The sequence below is a fragment of the Lepisosteus oculatus genome, chromosome 8 (genome assembly GCF_040954835.1).
Source record: "Lepisosteus oculatus isolate fLepOcu1 chromosome 8, fLepOcu1.hap2, whole genome shotgun sequence".
Taxonomy (NCBI): domain Eukaryota; kingdom Metazoa; phylum Chordata; class Actinopteri; order Semionotiformes; family Lepisosteidae; genus Lepisosteus; species Lepisosteus oculatus.
Window position 1 is genome coordinate 1,823,189 of NC_090703.1, and position 25,104 is coordinate 1,848,292.

The window sequence follows — 25,104 nt, forward strand, 5'->3', positions numbered from 1 at the left end:
AAGTGCATGAAAATAAACCTCTTTTTCCTCAAGACCCTTAAGGAACGGAAAGGAAAAAAAACTGACCGAGCTACCAGCTTTTGCATTGTTTTACAAGGAAACTATTAACAAAGCAAGACTTCAAATGAATTTCCCCCAGAAGACATTTAGGGTTATAATTCTATGGCGGATCATATGGCATAAGGCAGCCCAGAACATAAAAGTGATCCAAAAAGTAGGCCCGTAGGTTGCAAACCATTTTACAATATTACCAATATAACATCATGAGGCATGCATGTGTTTCAGCTAATAAGTAAATATTTTCTGATTTTTCTGTTGCCTTCTCAAATGTTTTTTGTGTCATCAGAGGCCTATCATTTGTTCATTTTTACATGTGTTCTTTTAAATAATTACGGCCATTACTGATGTCAAGAATGTCTTCTGAAATGTAAGGAATAATGAGTTTTTTGACTCAGCAAAAAGAGTATTCTTTGCAACTACAGGAACATTTTGTAAATATGAGCTCTAAAGAAAAAGTTATATTCAGGAAGCCAAGCAGCATTATAGGCTGTTTTGTCAGTTTTTCAAGGTAGTTTCGTCAAACTGAACATTGTTTTATGAAAACTATTTCATAAGATGCTTTCGAGTTCTTCACAAAGGCCCCGATTGCACTGTTTTGCAAGATAACTATTAAAGTTCTTCCCTGCAGCAGGTCTAAACCAAAATACCTCTTTACCCCACTGAATAGGAAACTAGCTTTTTAATCCTTTTCATTTTTGAGTATTTGAATCTTAAGCAGATGGCTCACGCTGGATTTCTCTGTGAATATAGGGAGAGTTTTCCACAACTTGTTTCAACCACTAACTCTCTTCTGGGGGTCTGAGCTGCTAAGCTGCTAGCCTTTAATGTGATGTTTTATTCTGAATAGCTGCAACTTCCCTAATGAAATCAGGCAAAGAACAATTTGTTTTTAGGTTCTGTGTCGAACAGTACGAAAACCTGCACTGGAACGTACGTGGCTGCAAAGGTCAGTCGAAGTCCGTGTGAGTATTTGTCCCATTTTCACATTTTGAAAGGTTGCCTGTCAGAAATCACCTGCTGGCCTAATGTCTGGGGTGTAGCTGTGCTGGTATGTTGGAGAATACCTTTTGTAGAAGAAGGTGTAAAGTGAGACATACCTGCGGTGATGTTCTCTTGCTTTGGGCAAATTCCTTTCGTGGGTGTCAACAGTCTCTCGTCCTCCTCCTCGGGCGTCACCTGGATCCCGATTTCGACTGGTTCTACCACTTTCCTGAGCTCAGAGCGCGGCGGCGACGGGCTGCCTCTGTCCATGCTTTTCTCATAACACCCTGGCCCGGTAATCAGCCCATTACACTGCTTCTTTTTGTGCTCAATAAAAACCAAGATTTCCCCAAGAGGGAAATTCATCTGGCACTGTCCACAGGTCAGGAGGTCGTGGTCCCCCAACCCTCCAGTGGGGCCCACACCACTGGGGTCCATAGGAGTGTGAGCTTCGGTGCTGGCAATTCCTGCTTCCACATGGTCAGTTTCGGCTGCCGGGAAGAAAAAGGATAACAGATAAACACACTGGATCAGATTCCCACGGCCTACAGAGAAGGGCACCATGTTGGAGTTTCCCTTTCCTAAAAACCGCTGACAATAACAATCTGGACAGTCCCAACATAGACAGCAGCAGATACACTGGAGCCATCTGAGTACGTTGTTTGGGGGTACTATTGAAGCATCCCACACAATGATAGACTTGCTCACGTATGTGGAAGCGGGCCCTCCTGGTTGTTGGAGGCGTTCTCTCTGATTCCTTCCCACCCAGCTGTACCAGTAGGGGGCAGCACAGTAAAAGGCTGAGGAACACAGCACTTCTGTACCTCTTTACCGGTTTTTCTGTTCCTATTCTAAGACACCCCTAATGGTGACAGCAGTGTTGTGTAATAGCAGAGGTCGTGCGCGTCAGTTACGTCACACCCCAGGCCCACCATGGTCAGCATGCGCAAAAACACGCCCTCTCTGAGAACAAGTGCTGAAGCCAGCATTATTAAGCCGCAGCACCAGTGACTTCTGCGGGTGAGACAAATTGCACAAGAGCCAGGAGCAGCTTCAGAAATGTACTTGTGCAGCCACGAAGCATGAAATTTTGCAGATCTTTGTGATGATTTTGTCACGCAGATAAACACTCAAAACGGACACAGTGGCAACCACAGACCACGTGACTCCTCAACACCGCCAAAGACAGCAAGAGCTTGTTCAATACTTTGCTCCAGTCTCCATTTTGTATTCCATGAGAGAAATTCAACTTTTTAATTTAAGTACCTAAGTACCAGCCCCTGCAGAACAAGCCCAGCGATATTCTACAGAGGAGGTTTCACCTCGGCTCCACTGCGCCACCACTTTTACAGATCTGCTCAGAACTGCAAGATGGCACCCTCTGAGGGAAGACCAAGCCTCACCTCACACACCGGACTGTAGGTCCGACCAAATTCCACCCTCAACGGTCAACAGATTTTAAAGTAACTGTAGTAAATCCTGTAAGAACAACTGAGGATTAAGGACATTCATGTAAGGTCTGAGACTCATAAGCCATTAATATACCTGTGAGGCCATGAAAGCAGCATTCCCTTTCTCAGTACTTTTTCTGCAGATACCCACAGGGCTGGTGGGCCTATAGTAACAGCTGTGTCACAGCTATAGACAAACTGTGTCAAAATGTAGGGTGCCGAGTATAAGAACATTAGAAAGTTTACAAATAACAGGGCACCATTCAGGCCCTCTAGCCTGTTTGACATCCAGCAGGCCGAACATGGCTTTCAGCCTCTTGTGCACGTCAGTGATATGCAGCTGTATAAAAGCCTGTAACCAGTGTGTCTTGTGCTCATCGCCCCCAATACAACCAAAATGCTCATTTCAGAGAACCTGCAGCTCTCTGCTTTGGTGAACATCACTCAAGAGCTATACATTAAAAATATTTTCGACACTTGGTGCTGCTCTAGCACGGATCATCCTTTTGCTATGTACTGTGAGACATTGCTCCGAAGCTCCGTGTGTACAGAGGATTTAGAAGAACTGTCATTAAATAAGAAAACACTAGACATTTATCCGGGGGTCTGATTCATCTCAACAACACCTCTCGCCATTTCTAATTTATTAGCAAATTTTGTAAATTCCATTTTTTAACGTTAATGTATTATAGGTAAAAACTCAACAGAACTAGGATTCTAATTTTGAATTTTATGCCCACTTAATGAAGAGGTTTTTTTCATATTGAGAGGGTGGTAAGGAGACAGTTCCCCCTCTTCATCACTTCATGAAATGTCTCCGGCGTATCTCAAGTACAGATTTATTAGGGTGAAAGAGCCAAAAAAAGAGGTTCAGCGTAGTGGCGCCAAAATGTTAATCTTGTTTGAGTGAAAAAAAAAAACTTTCACAGTCTTGAATTTAAACACACATAATTCTAATAAATTTCCAAAGGTGTTCAGGTTTTCTTCTGAAATTAAATGCATAACTTTTACCACACAGAGCACAGGAAGCAAACTAGGCTACAAACTATCAAACGTCTAATATTCTTCAAAGAAATAATTTAGCATTAAAACTCAGAAGAGACCCCAGACACATTTACAATGGCCTACTTAACTATTCACATCCGGTTTCCAATGACATTGAAAAAGGGCTGGGTTATAAAGGGCTACAAAAACCTAAGCAAATATATCAATGATTATAATGTATATGTCTTTTTTCTGCGACAAAATCTGCATATTCCCTTTCTCCAAGCACACGAACCCCAACAGCTTCTAATCATACAGCCTAGCACACTCCTCGTGATACACCACTGATAACAATGCAGTCACCTAGGCAACATTATGGCTCATCATTTCTTTGATCCTTCGACAAATACTTCCTATAATTCTATCAGTGCAAAGAAATGTCAAATCTTATTTGTCTTTACTTCTCCTTTCACAGCAGAAAAAAGAATATATATACTGTACAACCTATTCTCTTCTACCCTGTTTAACCCAGTAGATACTCATTTGAGACTCTTTTAAGAACCTTTTTAACCCAATAATGTTTATATTTCTGTCACATGTATGATTGACGGATTTTACTGTTGATGTCCGCTTTACAAAACACTGCCAATTTAAGTTCATTTATGAAGATATTCTACTCAGTACTCAAAACTTTGGTCCACTTTACCTAATAAGGAGAGATGACTCAATGCACACTTCAGTACAGTTTCCATTGCTGTAATGAAGAATAAGAGCAAAGCAAATTATTTAACCAGAAAAGACCCACTATTCTCAGCATGCATGTATAAATGTATTCAAACTGTTGTATTGTGTTTGTCTGCTAATATAACAAAATAATCGGTGAAGTATCCTTCTCTACAACAGAGCTGCTTAATCTTATGTTCGTTATTGTTTTTAACATACTATGTCTGAGCAGCCATCCTTTGTGCAAACACTGACCGCCAGAGTGGTCAGTCAAGTGGACGACAGGAAAGGCTCCACAAATAGTTTAGCAGTGTCCCTCAAGACCCGCAATGGAAAACATGATGTTTTGTTTACTTTTTTAACTAAGATGGTGTTTTAAGGTCATTAAAACATGGAACTTTCCAGAAAGATAAAGTTAATTTATACGCAATACATAGCTTCCTGCCATACCTCAACACTTAAACTCTTCTGAGCCCGAACACCACAAACTGTGGTGTTAACCTCAGGCTAACTAGGATACATTGCCAGGCTTTAAACTTTCTGTTTATGTTTGGAGGATTTTTTAACTTTGCGAAGCTCTTCTGTCCAGACTTACAAATTGACAGCGCAGCAGGTTAAGGGCACTTTGAGGGGTGAAGACTCTAAGGTAAACTGTAACACTTAAACCTGTCAAAAGGGTCTAGTCTCGTACTACCAGCTCAAAGTTTACTTCCTATTTTTTCTTCATTTTCTTTTAATCCCCAAAAGTCCCCTATCAATTTAATAGATCCACTGTTTGCTCTTCAGTGGCTCACTGCAGGGAGAGGGGCAGTGCAAATAGCTGCAGGCTGCCCTGTAACCAATGCATGCCACTGCCCACTCGAGATTGGCAGCCCGATCCACAGCTCGCTGCAAAGGATCTTCATTTATTTCCCAGTCCCCCACTGTCACCCCAGGGCAAATACGAACCCCATCAGTGATGAAAGTGACCCCCTGCTCCACAGAATCAAGATCTGGAAATTCACGGCGTCTCTGAGCTGAATTTGGAATTCGGCCTGACAGATTGCATTTCAACAACCTCCTCGTTCAGACAGTCAACAAACAAATGAACCACTGTAATGAGGCTCCGTGCCTCCCCATACAGGAATTCACTTTATCCACTCTCCAAATGACAATGAATATTGATTACAACAGCCTGCACAAACACCAGCGCTTAACCCTTCTCCCAAAATGTCTTATGTTCTTAAACCAGCATGCACAAACAGAGCTGTTCGTGTACAATTAACTGCTGGATTTGTGAGTATAATTTTTCAACTTTGCAAAAACTGCTAGACATTTGCTGTAATTCAGGCCGTACGAACAACATGCAAACTCAGGCTTGCAATGATTCGCTAAAATGGTACGTTAAACAATTCCTTTGTGTTTGTTTTGATGTTGTACTGTACATAGTTGGTTGTAACCTGGTAAAGGACGTACAGTAATAACATAATAAAAGGTACGGTACTGATTGCAGATAATAGTTTTAAGTTTAATTTTAAGTAATAGGTTACAGAGCCAGTAAATGGAGATAAAGAAATTAAGATGGTTTTGACTGCAGTCATGCAGATAAAACAGTAATGCATTGTGATGCATTGTGAAGGTTACCGAGTAGACTATGGAACAAGCAATAGTACGACTATGTGACCCTTAATGCACATACGATCAAAAAATGTAACGTGTGGAAATCAGCTGCTAACAGGGGAAAATCACTGATCAGTGTGCAGTGAAGTACAGAAATTCTAACACCAACTTCCACCGTGAGCCTGGTGTACTGTAATTAAAAAAGGGAGAAATTAGTCTTCTCACAGGTAAAATGAGATTAACATGGAGAACTCCACTGGGATGAAGCATAAAGTGCTGCTAACCCTCTATCAGAAAATCTCATCAGGGAAACATTAGCTAATATTTTCATTTAGAAAGGAAGGGGTATACAGTAGGCTCTCCTACCTCCCCTTCATTCTGTGTAAATGCAGTTGTGTCGCACTGTGCAGTTATGTATTTCTTTATAGTCAAAACATGCCGATAAAAGAAATTTCCATAATGCTTAATGACAGAAGTGATGCAAGTCTATTTTCAAATCTCTAGTAACATGTAGGCTATGTATATGTGCATACATGTTTGTGAGTGTGTGTGTATATTAATATATATGATATGCGGGTGACCGAGTGTGCAGGAGTGTCTGTGCATAGAAATATATACAGACAGAAAGAAGTAGAAACCATTAAACACTGCAGTAGCAATAGGAGGATATTACTGTCCGTGGACAAATTGTAAAGCTATAAATGTTCATGCTTATTCTTTCTTCTACAGTGTGGAAAAAAAATTCATGCAATTTACCATCCAAACAAAATGCTCTGGAAGTAAAAGACATTTTCTGCTTAAAAACCATCAAAAAAGATGAAACCTTCCGTAGAAGGAAACAAAAGCAACTAAGAAATTCTCGGAAAAAAATACCCAAGCATATTAATCAAACTCACAAGGAAGACATTTTGTCAAATTGCTCTTGGGGGAAAATGTGTTATCACACTGGAGAGCGTACTTCCTCTCAGGCTTCAAACTCCCGGTATATATTTATTTATACAGCACACCAAAAGCATTGTTTTTAAATGGACTTTCTGGAATTTTAGGAAAAATCATGGTTTTTCTACAAATACAGCAATCAATAGCTAATTGAAACTTGCTTTGAGGTTTAAATATTTGGCTCATATGGGTTGTATGATTCTATGTGAAGTTTCACAACACTAAACTTAATTATTCTTTCTCATTTTGTCTATAATAAAAAATCATCTCACATCTGTTGCTTTGTTTTTGCTCCCAGCGGTTATATATCAAGACGTTAAGAATATTAAGCCTCCCACAATCATTGACAATATTTTAAAAATATTGTTCACTGAATAACTTTAGAGTTTTCACATTTTCAAACTCCAGTGAGAACAATATTACAAAAGTCATGTTGTTTACATTAAGGAGTACTTACAGTATGTGGAAAAGTTAAAAGTTTGAACACAATTCTTGGAAAAAAATAATGGAGCTGTCATGTTAAAACATCTTCTACACTTCCACACTAACATTTCTAATGCATGCAAGGTTTTAATCATGATAGTGTCTAAAATATGTATGAGAAGAGTAATCAAAAGCTACTAGTTTGAAGTTCCTGCACCCAACCCCCATGACAACAAAGATTTCTGAACTGTTTGTGTTCTTGTCCAACTTGTCCCCTTACTCATAGACTCAGAGCTCCCCCTAGCAGGTCTGAAGGTGCAAAAACACTCTAAAGGTAATTCTACCTCAGACCTTTGTAAGGAAGTAGCAACAAAGAAATGATGTAGGGTGGAAAAAATATGCAATAAACTGTTTGCAGACAAATAAGTAAATACCCTATAGTGCAATAATCAAATCTACTTAACTACCCAAAGATTAGCAAGGAAAAGACACACAGTTTGTCTTTGCTCTGAAGTAGAGAATATACATCTATATAACACAGAGGACAAAAATGGGCTGTTCTTTCAGCTGAATACGTTTAGGCATGCAGGTTCATACCCTTGTCTTAGCTTGTAATTATTTACTCAGCCAAAAATGTTTCTTGTGTATTTTTCTTACACAACAAAGCAGTGACATCATTTTCATGAGGAAATCATATAGCTTTTGGGTCGCATATAGTGTTATAAGCAATTCCATTGTGCTGAAAGCTTTAAACTCAATTAAGTAACATTTATGGTACCGTAACTGTTTAATGAACATGTATAATTAAAGCCTCTATGTTCCGACAAAGTTGTCATTCAAGCAATGTCGATAAAAGACAAAAGGGTATTGACATGAAATGTGGTTATTTTCACCCTTAACTCAGAGCTGCCAAAAAGCTTTTTTGAATGTGTGCAATTATTAGTATTATTTACTGACTGCATACCTACCTTCTAAACATTAACTGTATACCTAAAGCTGTAACTTGTTGCAGTGATTAACAATATGTAATTTTGAATAATCATGTAATTTTAATGAGTACCAGGTTTACCATTAAACTACTCTGTATTAAGCAGGCCATTTGTCATAAATTACAGTGGTTTTTATCATAAGTACTAATATATTACTTTAATAAGAGGATGTTTTCTACCTTTTTTAGAAAAAAGTTTTGGATTATAATATTACTGTTCTATCAAACTAAGCAGTAGCGGTAAGAAGCATCACACTCTATTTTTATATTTTGGTTTAGAATTTAAGTTTTGTAATTCCATTATAAATGTTTTTGTTTTTAGTGTTTTTGTTAGCATTTATTTTTATATTTTATTAATTACATTTTTCCTTTTTTGAAAGCATTTAAATAACTTAATCAAGGCAATGTAAATAATTAAAGTAGACATAATGTAATGGAAAGCACTGTACTCTGTTGTTCCGTGTCTTTCTTAAAAATTAACTTTAAAACACAGTACAGGATAGCATCTGTTATTAATAACATAAAAAAGTAATAAATTGTTTTTATATTATTATCAGAGATACTTTTCTGTAAAACGATCAATACCAGCCTGATAATAAAAATATCATGAAGATGCATGTAGAAATATGTGAGCAATGTGTATGTAAGATTTCTGTTCATACAGTACAAGATCTAATGTTAAAAACTAAGCTTGTTACAATACCGTACAGTATGTGCCAGTTGTACACAAAATCATTGAGTTATTACTCTTCACTTGACAAAACCTAAGACGCATATCTCATTTAGCACTGGTGAGTTTGCAAAGCATGGTTTCACGATTTAATATTAATTGCACCACTGAGTTTAGGGATACAAAATACACAAAAGGTTTATTCTGTTCAAGAACGTAAGGCCTTTCAAACTGAACAAATCTGCCTATTTGTAATATTCTGCAGGTATTTTTACTTTAGCATACGACGTGTTCGGTGTGGGACCTAACCTAGCCCTTGTGTGGTTGCACTGCATTTTAAAATATTGAACTGAAACACTGCAAAGTTCTTCAAAGCTTGAAAGTTATAAGATTTAACTGCTACAGTTGAACCTTTTGAAAAATTGGCTCCAACTGACTGAATGCTAATCCACTGAAAGACTAGCGGTTAACAAAAACTGAATACCACAGACGACATGTTGACTAGCAGGCGTACACCCACATTTAACAGCTTTTTCAAGAGCTTCAACAAGAACTGAAGCTAAGAAGTCGGAACAGCACCTCAGTGCTTCTTCCCTCACATGTAATGAGGAAAACGTAATTTAAATTTTAAAAATTCCCAAAGTGCTGTATTATTAACTTTTAAGGTTTCTGTACACACTTTCTGGCAAGAATTTAAATACATCTCTTTGACAGATTCTGAAGCACTATTGCTATAGCTAAGGCTGTAGAAATTTTCAAAAGGTGTGATTCCCAGAGCTTTTCTAATTAGGATATGAACAAATTGTTATGTCTGCATTCTGAATATAACATAAAACTAAATGATAAAAATGTGCACAGTGAAAAGACTAAATAAATCTCTACGCACAGCAAACAGATAAAGGTTCAATTATTCTTAAATTTTCTAAACATATATTGATAGGATAGCGTTTTAATGTTCTAAACCTGAGGTATTAATATTACAAAATCTTATGTGCCCAGTATGCATTTTGTAGGAAAAATATATAAGAAAATAATCCTTATTATGGAATAAGGTGCTCAGAAAGTCTGAGTTGGTGTCCCGCTTCAGTTTTCCATACTGGAATCATCCTTATTCCTTAATAAACTGTAGTGTGTACGCCAAAGTGAATTTGTACTTACAGGCAGTGCAAACTGAGTGCCTGCCTCTTCCGGCTCTGCCAAAGATTTTGATCAAATGTGACAACTTCATTTCTACGAAAATGTAAAATTATTTTTAATCTGAAATTCTAGCCAAAAAACGTTTTGCCCTATCCAAAGTTCATGAATCTTAATTCTTCTGCAGTGTACACATAGCTGTTAAATGCTTTCAGATACTAACAGAGACTTTTTCACTGGTACCTAGGCTGAAACTACAGTGTCGCGCGGGGACCCAGGCAGTACCTAACTCTGTGTGATCATACAGAAACACAGTCACAGTCACACGTACTCTTCTGTGTTCCTGTGTGTGCGTGTGTCTGTATCGATGAATACAGTAAATGTAGTGTATGGTTTTAGCAACAGTTTGTGTATGCCCTTTGCTTGTGTGGTATTGACCTATCTCAGCTCTAAAATGCCAAAGCAACCTCTGAGAACATTCAGAGTTCATGAAGGCCCTGAATCCAGATCGACTAGCAATAGGTGCTGAGAAAACGATTACGTGGAAATTATTTTACCTTTAAGCTCACTTCCTTTCAATTACTTAAGCAGATGCAAAATGAAATAGTATGGAAGCTGTTATGCTTGCATTTTCCAAAAGCTTGACAGCAGTTTGACGGCCTTGGTGAGATAGTGAAAGATGTATCTGTATACACACACATATATATGCATAAACCATTAAACATGGAAGTCTGAGAATACTGTATCCCTATATTAAGACCCTCTGAACACAGCATTAAATACCAATTTAGCCAACATATAGTCAAAGGGTATGTTGTCATAAGATATAAAAGAAGAACTATAAAGGTTGAAAAATCATGATTCTGTAACTGTCACAGCTATTCTGTTCGTATTGCTTTGTTTAAATGTCCTGTTCTCCAGAAAGCAACATTTCTGGTGTGTTACAATGCTGACACTTACATGTACAGTTATACACAGCAATTAGGAAAAGCTTAATTGAAATATGCCCTTTATGAATTGTTTACATCTAACTATATTTTGTTTATTGCTTTTTGTTTGCAAAAAAATTATTTCTGCAAAACTAATTACATTCCACTGTACCTTCCATGATGAATGTATCCTTTTGTGTTATTCAACGATGTATCAGAATACAAAAAGCATAATTTTGAAGAATAAAAAGACAAAAAGTGATTATCCTATAAATTAAAGGATAGTGTGTAGAACAGAATGTGCAGAATACACAGTACTAACCCAACACAACACAAAACAGATTTGAGTATGATTACATCATACACTTCTGTTATGAATTATCTGGATTAGCCTACTATGAGACTCCATGTAATCATGGTAAAACGCTTGAAAAATATTGATTTCACTGATTTTAAACGATTCCCTTAAGTTTTAAACCTATTCCCTGTAGAAGCTGTAAAACTTCTTCCAGCCCAAACAGTTCAATATCAATTAATACACTGCATTTTGCATAAACTCCTTTCCAGAAGATTTCAGTAAAAAAAAAAATACAATGAATGGAATGAAAGACGTGTGCTCGCCGTTTGTAACTAATGTGGTTAACAAAATATAACAGAGGAAAGCACAACAAAAATAACTGTATTCAAATGTCCTTCATGTTTATGTAGTATTCAATTTCAAAATTCGGTTGCAAAAAGAGGGAATCAGCGCTTTTCTCATAAAATGTCTGCGTTTCCTGTGCCTACCTCTCTACCTTTAGTTTCTCATTGTGCAACCTTGCCCGCACCTCAGCGTGCAGGGATATGAAGACACTTCGCTCTCACTCGCTGTTCCGGCAGGCGTAGGCTCCACTTTATTGTTATAAAGATTAAATGTAGTAATGATGTGCCCGTGTGCTTCATCTTACAGCACACATGAACAATTAAAGAACAGTTTTAAGACGATGTGCGTGTATTATCGTCCTATACATGTTATTCATTTAAGACCTTTAATGAAATACTGCGACCACTGAGATAGATTGAATGAGTCCTTCAAGGAAAGGAGCTCTCTTTAGAGCAGCTAAAATGCGGGGTTTATTTTCAATCTTGCTTTAAGCATATAACTGAATTACACTGGTTAAACAAATTGTATGATTAAACTCTGAAATCTGAATATATATACAAAAATATTACATGCTTACGAATTACTTGTCCAGAGAAAGCTTCAGATAAGATCAAATGAACGCGTACCGAATAAGGATTGTATAGTCCAATTTTCGCATTGCCTTCTTTTTAAAATAATGTACAAATATATAAAAAATAATAATAAAAAGACACAAACAATACCGTGGCTGTAAGCTGCAGCTGGCGGTGCTGGTGCGAGGTTTTCTGAACAGTGTATTTGTCAGGGGAGGAGAAAACTCCATAATATTTATATATTTAAATTCTGTTGTAAAATAAAACATAAATATTCCGAGATCCACCGTCTCGCTCCGAGTCAGCCTCTCGGCTGACGCGCCACAAACTTACAAGTAAGTTCATTTTATTTTTAGATTTTTTTGGGGGGGAATTTATTTTTAGTATTTTATTTTTACACATTCATGAAAATCGCGTTAGGTGTCATGCCCTACGTAGAATCACTTAAAAAATAAATACCCCTGGCTTTGGTCATACTTTAAAACAAAAAGCGGGCTTGTGGTCTTGGCATCGATGCCTAAAACCTGCACAGTTTCAGCAGCTCGTATTTCACATTAGTTACCCAGGGGCCAGGGCGAAGCGGAAAATGTCCACCTTCATATAGCTTTGCGTGTGTTGTGTTTGCGTGTGCGTCTGTGGGTGCATATCTGAGAGTAGGAGTGTGTGTGTATGAATTCATGCATGTACATGTGCGTTGTCTGTGTTACACAATTATGCAACTGCAAGAGGTGCTTTATCCATGCCATGCTAATCTTGCTCAAATCCAAATAATTGTTTTTTCCCTGTTTCTCACCAAATACTATTACACCGGCTTGTTTCATCCAGCAGAACGTGGTTTTCATTATTTTGCTATCTTATGAAAACGGCCTAACTCGCGCAACTACTGGACAATTTAAGTACCCTGCTTTTTTTCATTAATTATACTAACAAAAAGAAACGCTTGGTCTTTTAAAAGAGGTCCTCTGCACTGAGGACAAATTCCTCCTCCGTGATCATTAATACTCCCGAATGTACTTATTCTGGATACAAAATGAATAATTTTTAAAAGAAATCTGTCCGTCCCAACCACCCTTCAAAAATAACGAAAAGTATTTTTTTTAATCACTACAGTTACAATATCGAAAATCACCTGTTTTTTTTTTATTTATTTAAACAATTGCGACTTTTTTCTCTTGCAGTTAGGGGTAGTTCACTGCGACCATGTATCCTACGTCTTGGCCATCATAGCCCACACACAGTATACAGCAGTTCATGTCTCCTCTGTCGATTAACTTTCATAGATTTATTTTATTATCCTCATCTGCTTATGTTCGAATTCAGACGGGTTTTTTAGAATTACAACTCTTTAATGTTATAAGATACTCTTAAAATACACATGACAAAAACGTTTTTTTTTTACTTTGCTACGAATGAATACAGAAACAAAAAAAACTACCCTAGGATATTTATAACATACGTCTATTAATTCTGTAAATAATAAATACCAAAGGCTTCATTTTCCATAATTATAATGTTAAAAAATGTACTTACGTGTTATTATTTCTCTCTGTGACAAATGCTGTGGGTTTCCCTGCTTGCGACGGGACATTGCCCTGGCATTTAGATTGGCATCGCCCGGAGACCTATACACTGAAGAATCGCCTTGCTTCTTCCCCTTTCCGTCCACTTCGTCTTCCTTTCTTCTCCTGTAAGTTTTCCTGGGACTTCCTCAAAACTGGCACTGCTCCACCGCTTCGAGTGCCAGCTGGAGAAATCTGACTTTATAGGGGTCCCTCGGTCACAACTGACACTGTCTTTGCGTCTGGCTACAAAGTCCAGTACAGTCTCTCCCTGCTGCCTCAGACTCGGACCGCAAGAAAGCAGGACTTCACCTCCACAATTTTCTAAGTCACACCATGAGGCAAGGTGTACGGTCAGCAGAACCTCTCCGGGTTACAAAAACGCAAAAATATCCTCTTTCTTTTTTCTCTCTCTCTCTTTCTCAGGTGCCTGTGAATGACAGTTGTGTGCAGACCACTGCGAATGTCTTTCTATCTTTCTCAACAATCAAAACGCTCTGTGCACTGTGCAAGTACAGCGCTTGACAGCTACACCGAGCACCACTCTTCACCCAAACTGTGGATCTGGTGTTTGGTTGGCGAATATATACTTTTTGTCACACAAAAAATATATATTACAATAATAAAAAAAAAATCCAATGTCCTCTTGGCACTTGGTCTGCCAAGCGATGGGCACCTTCGCTCCTTGAGCACTGGCACTACCCGAGCGCGTGCAATGCCAATTACTTTTCAGGCTTTCCAACTCTTTGCACTTGCCCCCTTGTATGGCACGGAGGAAAACAGGGACATAGACTGCCACCTCCTTTCCAAATAAAACAAGACCTGCTGGCTTTTTTTTCTCTCTTTTCCTTTCACTGTGAAGATGGCGGAGTCCTGCTTCTCTGGGAGCTCTCTGTCTCTCTGTGGCTGGGGCTGCCTCTGTACAATGGGATAAAATTCAAGTTCAAGTGCGGACGTGACGTTAAGTCTACAGTGAGAAAGAAAAATTGGAGACTGAGCGAGACTGCAAGAGCACTGGGGGCGACTAGTGGTGGCTTTTCACATCGGATCACTTGAACAGCAGCTCAGTGTGGGTAGAGCTGATGGGCAGCGCGCCTCCGCTCACCCCTCGGAGTAAGAGAAGCCGCACACTGCAGCTCTGCGCGGTGATCTCCGCGCTGCGTGGCTACAGCTCCACAACACTCTGATGGGGTCACTTCAGCGCCAATTGAATGGAAAAGTTTTACAACACAATTTTATTTTGGACAGTATTCCAACACCTTGATGTAAGGTTCACCCTTGAGAAGTGAGAAGTGAAAGTGTCACACTACAAATACCAGGGCGATTTCCAGTTCAGCGGTTGCTGCAGTTGCCTATACGGTGCGATTAAAAACAGAAATACACATAATACTTTTTCCTTCTTTTTTTTGCGTGATGTTTTGCATTAGATTTTAACGGAAAGAGACTGCTTTACATATCAGATCATTAAAAATGAGTTCATTTGTGAGGATTGACACGGAACTGCCCTAAGGTTGTTATTCAATGGAAATGAAGCTAAGTGTTCTGTAAATGGGATGGGTGCAGTAGTTATTTCCAAATAAACTATATGTATGCATATATACACAAATATATATTCCTCATGCATCTGTATTGAAATCTGGTGTCTGGGGGAACGTCTTCTTCATTTTCATGACTTCTATATGTTTGATGTTCTGGTATTGACCTCACATTTGCTTTTGAAGCCTGAAAACAATTACAGAATTGTGCTGAAGAAGGAAGACCATCTCCAAATGGCTGCTATTCAGCAAGAAGATGAAAGGATTTTTAGAGATAATATAAAATGTTTTACTCTGCATACTAAAAAAATCACACCACAGTCCTTCCACTTTCTGTTTTTAATTCCTTTAACATTATAATGGTTTTATACAGATAAGATTCCTATGTTTCTGAGAATATTAAAAAGGTTAATTCTGCTTTGTGAATTAAAATACATTGCATTAATTACCTGGCATATAGCTGAAAAGCATGTATTAATTTTCCTAAAAAGCACTGATTTGCACAGATTAAAGACAATATGGAGAAGTAAATTTAATTGAATCATTTAAATGTGACTAGTATGGTATACTTTGAGCGGAAGAAGTGATTTGTGTCAAAAGCTGTGTATTTTTTGTATTTTCTTAAAATCAGAAACATTATATTATGACTTAGCCCCCTTTTAAATGAGAAACACTGAAAATGTGTATGTAAATTAAAAAAAGGAATTTGTTTCTTGTTTACCCTATTGACCACTTGGTTCTGTTGTTGTAAAAGTGTACTTTAAACATTTTGCACACTTTAGCCTAGCCTATTAAATATGTAATATATTTGTACTCCCAAAATGGTCCACCTGTCCAAAATCCTGTCAGTAATTTTCCATATCAGGTCCGGAGATCAGAAAGAAACAGATAAGTCATTTTTAACATCACAATCAAGAGAAGAAAAGCCTCACTGCAAACCAGTGAACCAAACTGATCAGAGATATTTCTTAATCTGTATTTAATTCTAAACTTTCTTCTTAAATGTTGAAGAGTTCAGAAAGATACGATTCTTCTGTTTTCTACGTATGCGATGTTGCATCACGAGTTGTGACACTTCACTCTTCTGGATCTGGTGACTGGTGACAGGACTGGAGAGCGATTTGAACATTTTGGGGAAATACAGTATGTACAGACTGGTATGTGTCAGGGGTTCTAATGTAAAAAGTACTTACTTTAAAAGGTAAGGTGCTGTAATTTCACATCAGTGAGAGATGCCTGCCAAACAAATCTTCCAATACTATGCAGTTTCTATTGATTTACCATTGTGTAGTTGCTGGTGAGCTGCAGAGCTCAGTGTTAAAGTTTACAGAAGCTACATTTCCATTGATTGATTCTATCAGATCAAGCGGTGTCTGCGGTGATCCATCTTGTTGTGATCTATAGCGTGTGCTCCTGGTCAGCCCGCACACCCTTCTGCCCGGCTGTCTCTGTACTGCCAGCTAGCTGGAACATCCCAGGCATCTGTCATTGAGCTCATGAAAGCTTTGAGACAAACTACCTCATCCTTGAACCTTTTTATTTTCCCTGGGGCTGGATAGATTCACAGAGACGGCTCCTGTTATCTTTCTATTTTTATTATTGCTTATTTTCACTTTTTCTCTGAAGAAGTAATGCCTATTTGAACCAAAGCAAATGTAGCCAGTACTGCTTGTAGTTCAGGGAACAGAGGAGGAGATGCAAAGTTTCCCACTTATCAGTATCAATGAACTCCACCTTGTAAAATCTCGCTTCCCTGTTCTGTTTCTAAACTGTCTGTGTGTTTGAGCAAAGATTTTCCCTTCTCAGGGCCAGCGGCTCCCCCATCCCACCCCACAGGACTGGCCACCATCTGCGACAGCTGGAGCCCTTCAGCCAATACGAAACGTGATGTCTAAGCTCTTATCAGCTCATACTTCAACACAGTGGAAATGCAACTGCAAATGAACGGTTGCAGACAATTACAAATTCCTTAACAAAAGAGACTTTTGTGTTTGTTTCTCCTACAGTTTTGTCCAGTAATGTAGACCAGGAAAAACACTGTATCTGGCTAATGTCTCTCACTCTTTTCCTACTAAAAGTTTTCTTTTAGCAAACTCTTCAATCCCACACAGCATCACTCTGCTCTCCTGGTCCTGGTAGATCATTTTCAATTTTTGCCTAAACACTTTCTGCCTTCTGTTATCTTGACAAGACTGTAAAACTGAGTGGCAGATTTCAATATGTCCAAAGAGGGCTGGGTCAAACATGGCTTTGCTGTTCTGATCTCAGTTAGCCGTGAACTCAATTCACAAGAGGAGAGAGGTTTGAAATACTAGGAAATTATCCTGCTCAGCCTGGTTCTCTATATTCCCCAAATTTTGAATCAGTGTCTGAAAGTTTGTCTTTTTGCCAGGTGTTGTTGATATTTCAGATGATTTTGTCGTGCTAGCCATGAAATATGTTTTGAAAGCTGTAGTGGCCCACTGTTGTGATCAGATTTACATTAAATGATTCATGGGACTCAATTTGGTACATTCTTCCATATTGCCTTAAGTGGTCTCCTCTTTCTCAAATAAACAATCTTTTCTTCAAGGGTAGTTTTGGCTGAAGTCGCAGAAGCTTCACTTCTCTTTGTACCAGCTTGCCTTTCTGTGAGCCAACTGCTCCTTCTTCCTGCAACAGTAGGAGGTTATAAATAGCATCTTCAAGCTCATTTACGAATAAAGGAAGAAAAAGGGGGATTGCTTGTTCTTCCAAATGGTGTTTTTGTTATAGAAATAACAGAACACCCACACCTATTTGGAAAAGTGCTCAGGCTGGTTTGTCTTTTCAATACTCAGCTAAATGGCCAAGGTAAATCATTGTTATATTAACACACTTAAATCAGAAATTGAACGTACGTTTTGCTGTTAGTCTTGGATTGCTTAGTGTACTTTTTCAGGTTTATTTGGTTTTATTATTGTTGACACCAATTGTTTGTAAAGGACACATTTTGTCAATCAAGCAGCAAAGTTCACAATACTATCTGGACATATATAATGGATTTTCATTCTCAGCTAAGATGGTATCTTTAAAGATTCTTCTGAGTGAGATGGTTCCTATATCTAATGTAATCCTAGACCTTCACAGAATTATTTCTTCACCTTCAGCTCTTGAAGTGTCTCATTATCCTCTATTTGCCTGTTTCCTGTTTGGTTCATTGCTGATCTCTGAGATTTAGAGGGATGAACCAAGATATTCTGCTTTCAGAATTTAGGTACCAGTTTGTAATAAACGTATGTCACGTATATTTATATTAACCAAGAAGCAGGCTCCACAAACAGTAGCAATTATGGTAAGACACTTTGATTTTCTGCTTTTATCACCGACCACGGGCCATTAGCTTTTTCTGCTTCCAAAAATGTACAACAGCATTTATTTTGTGACACCAGTTAAACTGTGTACCAGTAAGTGGTCAAAGCACTTATACAGTATATTCTTTTTCAAAATGCTGAGCCACAGCGTCAGGATCTGCGCACTTCCAAGAGTCTGGAGAATGAAAACTCCAATTCACTTATTTACGGAATTTAGGGGGTCAACAAACCTGCATGCTGTTAACTATCAGCAAACGCTAAAGCATATTCGGATACAAACGTAAGTTTACCAGATTTACTGTATGTTCTCTATTTCATCACTGACTTTAACCTTTAAATTATTTTTAAAAAATATAGAATTATAACATCGCAGCCATTTTACCGCTTCCTCCTTGACCTAACAATTTTATTTTTGAGCCTCTGTGTTGCAAGATACTCAGTATATGTTTTTTCGGAAATAACACGTTTATAAATGACAAATCTACCATCGATAGACGCTGAAACACAGTCAAAACCTAAAGCAGACTGTACGTACATGTAAGTGCAATTTCAGAAACGGCTAACGGATCACTATTATAATCACAACGGTTAATTTATTGAAACAAGAATTAGGATTGGGCAGATTTTTGAGATTTTTATGTTTTATGAAGAGAAAAACTGAAAGTTAGCTACACTAAAGATTTGATTAAGAAGAAGTGAAATAGTTTGTCTAAGGTATAGTAGCACCTCCCATTACATCACTGTGTAATTATAAATTATCTTCTGAAAAACAACCTTATTCAATTGAATGCATGTGCAATTATGCTGGGACTCATTAACTTACAAGTAGGAACTCAGCGTTACTGTTTAGCATTTTACCCAAATATTACAATTAAATATAAAATATTTCATAATATAATTCAGATTTTATAATAACCGTCGTATACATTAAATGCTCCCATTTCCTAATTATCCTGAAAATAAAGTTGCTTTGAAAAAACTTGATTAAGGAAAATAACATTTCCATGTTAATTATGAATCCAGTTGCACTGCAGAATGTGTTAACAGCTTCTAAATAAATATGTCGTTAGCATTTTTTCTTTAAAAAGAATACTTTAATCTTTGATATTTAATGCTAATTGCTTTAAAGTTTTTAAGTCTTCAGATGTGGGAACTAATGCAAATCAGAAGTCCTTATACTGCAACATTTAAAAAACACGTTTATTTTTATTCATGTTGCCTCTACAATTTTAAATATTCATCTGAGTATTCACAGTGCATGTGTAGTGGCTGTCTCCACTCGGAGAGCGAGGTTAGTGCTTGCCTCATACAGTATTTTGGTATTTGTGCCATGGATTGTAATTCAGATTGCACGATATCAATTCAATAGTTCATTTTGAACGTATTAATTTCTTGGCCTCCTTATCACATGTACTTTTAATACAACAGTACCCTCTGTTGGCAGCCAGTTGTCACATGTAAATTATGACTTAGGAATTCCAGGGCGTGATCTTTCTTTTTGGGGAGGGGACGAAGATACGTATCTTATTAACGTTATTCTTTTTAAAGACACGTTTCCTTGAATGGCTTCCTTTCTTCTGAGTTCAGTTTATTATGAGTACAGCATTTCAAATAGCCCCCCCAAAAAAACAGAAACAAAGGCCACTGCAGGTCTCTCAGTTAACACAGCAGAGAACCGAGTCACTTATTTAATAAGGAACACATTTGAGGGTTCTAGTGTGTTTTTAAAGAGCAGCCAGTCGAAGAATGATGGGAATGTGAATATATGAGCTCAGGCCGTGTCACAACACCAGAAAGCAGAGCAGAGTTGGCTTAACAGACTTCTGTTTCCGTTTCGTGACAGCTGTTTCGCCCTACCTAAGGTTGATATCCATCTAGTCTATCAGTTTTGTAGGGGGACACTTTCAGTAGACTGGTGTTTTCCAAGAGCATACAGTCACTATAGATCATGAAATTGCAAATATTAATAACTTCTTTGTGTTTCACAGAAAACAGAACAGCACACCTCTATAAAGTAGACTTACAGTATAGTTCCACTCTGCATACTGTATAGAAAATCAGTTACCGACCACAGCCAGCTGTTCAGCTCTAATTGAGGCCCATCGCCGTGACATACAGCAGCTAACAGACCAGGGAAATGAGCATGTGGGTATACAGTATGTATACTTTCTAACCATCCTTTTAAGAGTTCATGCACACTACTTCTTATGGTGTAATAAATGCATTTTCAGTTTACTGGATGCATACTCATAAAAATATTTAAAGTAACTATAAGAGAAAGAAGAATCATTTTTGTTATTTTGTTATTATTTCTGTTCAAATGCCTATCAAGTCGTGATGAGAAGAGACTAGAGGAATTAACATTTGATAACAAAGTTTAAATTATTCCTTTAAACAGTCCCAATGATGAATTTGTTTAGAAGCAGTTGACATTCTGTAGTGCCATTGTATTAATAATTAACAAGGATTTTTACATGTATATTTGCTGTATTTTTTCTTTATTTTCTGCTGGAACAGAGTGAGCTGAAACTGTCCACTTTTGTATATGAGGGTGCTTTCAGTTGTGTGATTTAATCTTTTTAACCTGTTAGGTCCTGTCCTGCTATTTCATTTTTTATTGATTGTCCTTCTTTTTCACTGCTTTCTGTGCTGTACAACATTGGTGGGAGCCCTTTCCCTCTGTCAGTTCTTGAGAACTGTTCTTTTGGAGAACAAATCAAGAATTTGTCCTCAGCTGGCTTATTTGGTTACAGGAATATTATATATTCCATTCAAGAATACATTCCTTTCAAAAAAGTGATATTATTACAAATAGTGGTAGCTTGTATTTAATGTATATGATGGTCATTGCAGGATTTGTATTATATAATTAATTAGTGTTTTAAAATATGCAAAACAGTAAAAACATTCGTTTTAATTCACCTTAATTACATGTAAATGAAAGATACTTATCTGCAAATAAAATATGATTGTAATATAATTAAGATTAAAAACACCCTTTTACTTTTGTCAGGTAATAAAGGATTATTTTACCGGTTCTGAAAAAATCTTAATTTTCTGATTGTTTGCAATTTTCTGTACTATATTCTCCACTGTTACTGCACCCTAACTAAACTTCTATGAAGTACTGCCAGATAATCTCAGAACAGTAAAAATACCATCCAACAAATTTCATGAATCATTGTGTAATTGTGATTCAGAAAATTGAAAACTGAAATGAAAAACTAAAGACAAATGTAGAAATGATCAGATCTTTTCATAGTACTTAGTAAGTCCTTCATGATTTTCTGCTTCATTTAAAGGTTTGACTTCATATGGAAAAGGAAGGTCACTGAAGGGCATTCCTACAGTGGACTCAGACACTCTAGTGTGCATCAGAGCACCATCACAGAAATTCAAAATACTATTAAATAATAGTTGACGGCACTGAAAGGTGTCCAAGAACTCGAGGTGTTTTGTATCTTACTTTTCTGGCAGGAAAATGTGGGCAATGCAGATTGTACTTAAATCCATAACATCTATACTTCAAAACCTACTACAAAAACCTACTAAATTAAACAGTCTGTCTTAAGAACTGTACATTACAATAATGTCAAAGATCAAGAAATTGTGCAATACTTTAAAATGTTCCCTGATTTTACCAAGTTTTATTGCTAAAGAGTAGCACTGACAGTGGTGTGCTTCCAAAGTTGTAAGCACTACAGTGCATAGCAGTACTTAATATGTACTACATAGTAGTACATAACAGTCCTATTATTAAGGGTTCAAAAAACTTTTTTAACAGCATTTTATTTTTTCCTCTTCTTGTATCACAAAGCTTTCATGCCAGAACTGTGAACCTTAGCTGCTACAAGGCTGCTTCTGAACCAAGAAAAGTGATACTACACTGAAACTGTATGCTTTAAAATTAAAAGCCTTTTAGATGGATGATAGATACCTTATTGATAGATAGATAGATAGATAGATGATAAATACTTTATTGATCCCATGAGGGAAATTGAAGGAAATATTTTACATACAGTATATGTAAGTATATGTATTGTATACAGAACTTACAGATTAATAGTGCACAGAAATATATTAATACGCTTTGAAAAAATATAATTTAATTATAAAAGGGAATTTTAAAAATTATACTAGTGTACAGTGAGATAAAAATAAAAATCCTTGATGCCCACGTCATCAGTCACTATTTCTGCCAATAATTGCTTTTTAATGAAGAAAAGTGGTTACATCAGTGCAGCAAGGCTCAATAGATGTGTAAATAATATAGATGCTCCATGCTTCAGCTGCGTGTCAACTCCTGATCCCAGCTGAGAGCCTAGCTCACGGCGTGGGTCTCTGTCCCCAAAACGGAAAATAAACTAGGCTGTAAGTGCCAGGGGCACCTCAGAACTCTTGGATTTTCTTCTTCGAGTTCCCTGGTGGGACAATATAGTTTTCGTTTTGAGGAATCCAGAATGCAAATAAGGGTAAAAAATACAATTGTTTCGAAAAATAAAATAGCAGTGAAGTGTGACTAAACCATTTGCTGGCAGTCGAATGTAGGCATAGTTTAACTGTTCCCGGGAGTGTGGCCGACAAATTTGGCATTAAATAGGAAAGTTTAATGTTGCCAAAGGCAAGTATTCACAGCAATTATGTACCTTCCAGGCTTCATTCTACCAGTTATACAGTCCCCTAGGCATATACTTACCAGACAGCGTTGTTTAATGTTATGTTAAACATCACTGACGTCTGGCCTGTAGAGTCAAAAGTTAGGATAGGTACAGAAAATAATGTGTGTTATAATAAAACGCTGCTTAGAGGAATTGTCTTCCCTGCTTCTCTGCATTAAGGTACAGTCGTGTGGCAAGGCTCATTGTTTGTTGACATTTGTTTCAAATTCTCCATGACAATCAATAAACTTTACCACATGATTTAAAAAACACCTCTCATCTTTCGGCTGAACTGTTATGCACTCTTTTTAGATCGTTCTCACCACTTTTATTAAAAACAATGCAAATTAAAAGGCTTTTGTCCGTTTTAAAGGGATCTGTCTAATTAAGGAGTCTCTATTTCCCCAGGAAGACTGCTATGAAGAATTATAGATCTGGGAATTTGAACAGGTTGAGTTGCCACCTCCCTTTGCTTTGGTACAGGCAACAAAACCAGTGATTTTTGATTGTGAGTGATTCTTCCCAGCTGGGTGCGCCGACAGAGCTGGCTGGAGAGTTTGAGGGCCCATGCCGGAGACAGACGGTAGCAAGTTCTGCGCAGTGGTTGCTGAGGAGGGAGCTGACCAGTAGGTTATGATTCCCTGTGTGACACGGCCCTCGGGCGTCTCCGAGATAACCTGGCCGGACTGCAGCGCACCCTCCACTGCGCCCTGACGGGGGCGCTGCAGACACTGGCACGTGCGTACGGCGCAGCTCTGCTGCCGATGGCTGCCCACGGGGGCTGGTACGTTCCCGCCAGCAGATGGGCCGGCTGGGAATGAGCAGCGCGCGGCTCTCTGTCCACCGCTCACCGGCTTCTCGGCTCCTTGCACCTCTGCGCGATGACAGGTGCCGTCTCCCGGGGGAATGCTGACCCTCTGCATCAGCGTCGTCTTCAAGAAGAGTCACAGCGCATCTACACTGCCTTCAACATCCAATCCTTCAACTCCCGGCTCGCCGGAGCCCGCAGGGCCCTGCTGGAGCCAGGTGTGCTGCTGTAATCACTGCTGCTCCACACCACTCAGTCCTCTGGGATCCTGTACCTCAAGATCATGCTCAGGACTGATCAACCGTAACCCTGTCATGATTAAGAAATGGGATAAACTTTCAATTGTAATTTTTTATTATTTTAAAATTTAATTTTTAAAATGACAGGTACATTGTACATGGTGTGTGTGTGAAACTATTGTTTGGTTCTAACTATGCCTACTGTACATGTCTCATAGTTTGGTCTTACCTGCTAAATTAGGGAAATTACTTGGAGTGTTTTGAAAAGAGGATTCATGACAAAATGTATTAACATTCTTTGGCAGATTGTCCTCATTAGGTACAGTACTGCTACCACTTCAGCTATGATAACTTAATTCAACTTTGCTGGAGGCTTGCATATTACACAGAACAAGTAGCCTTTAATGTTTCTGCCAGTATCAATTATTTTTTTTAAATATATATTGCTAGTGAAGTCATTCAAAAATCTGCTTTTCTTAAGTAAGCCACTAATAAATGTCTATTCCTAAAATAAAAAAAACACTAATTGTTCATTCAGATAAGTACTAAATACCACCATGTTTAAACATTAGGAATATTTTCCATTGGTGATAATGCACAAAGGCTCTGATGTGTGAAAATATCTCATGAAAAGGAGGGTTCCGAGTGATGGATAGCCAGTTTGATTTTGGAACTGCCTTTGTACTTCAATACCCTGGTGTATGGAGAAGATAGGAGCTGCATGTGAATCAGCACTGATGGACAGAGAGCCTGCACGCTGCTCAGGTCTGACTTGGCAGCAGCCAAGAGTTCAAACTGATACCAAACCTGGGATAAAAATTGTACATGATCAGTATGATGGTTTGATTAATGGGTGTCCTCTTCCACAGATTAAAAA

The 25,104-nt window shown here is 38.0% G+C and overlaps 1 protein-coding gene across 4 annotated transcripts in view; it reads right to left on the reverse strand.

The window, feature by feature from the left end:
- The window catches only part of bcl11ba (BCL11 transcription factor B a), a 59,243-nt gene extending 44,568 nt beyond the window's left edge, over nt 1-14,675 (reverse strand). For 3 of the 4 annotated variants that reach the window (XM_015350526.2, XM_015350525.2, XM_006632124.3), the window contains exons 1-2: nt 13,627-14,653; nt 1,158-1,532 (exon numbers count right to left, since the gene is read on the reverse strand). In XM_015350526.2, coding sequence (XP_015206012.1) covers nt 1,158-1,532; nt 13,627-13,684 — 433 coding nt within the window. In that variant the 5' untranslated portion in view covers nt 13,685-14,653. Of the gene's footprint in view, nt 1-1,157; nt 1,533-13,626 lie in introns of all 4 variants that reach the window. The other variant, XM_015350524.2, reaches the window with a different exon arrangement.
- Nucleotides 14,676-25,104: the final 10,429 nt, after the last annotated feature.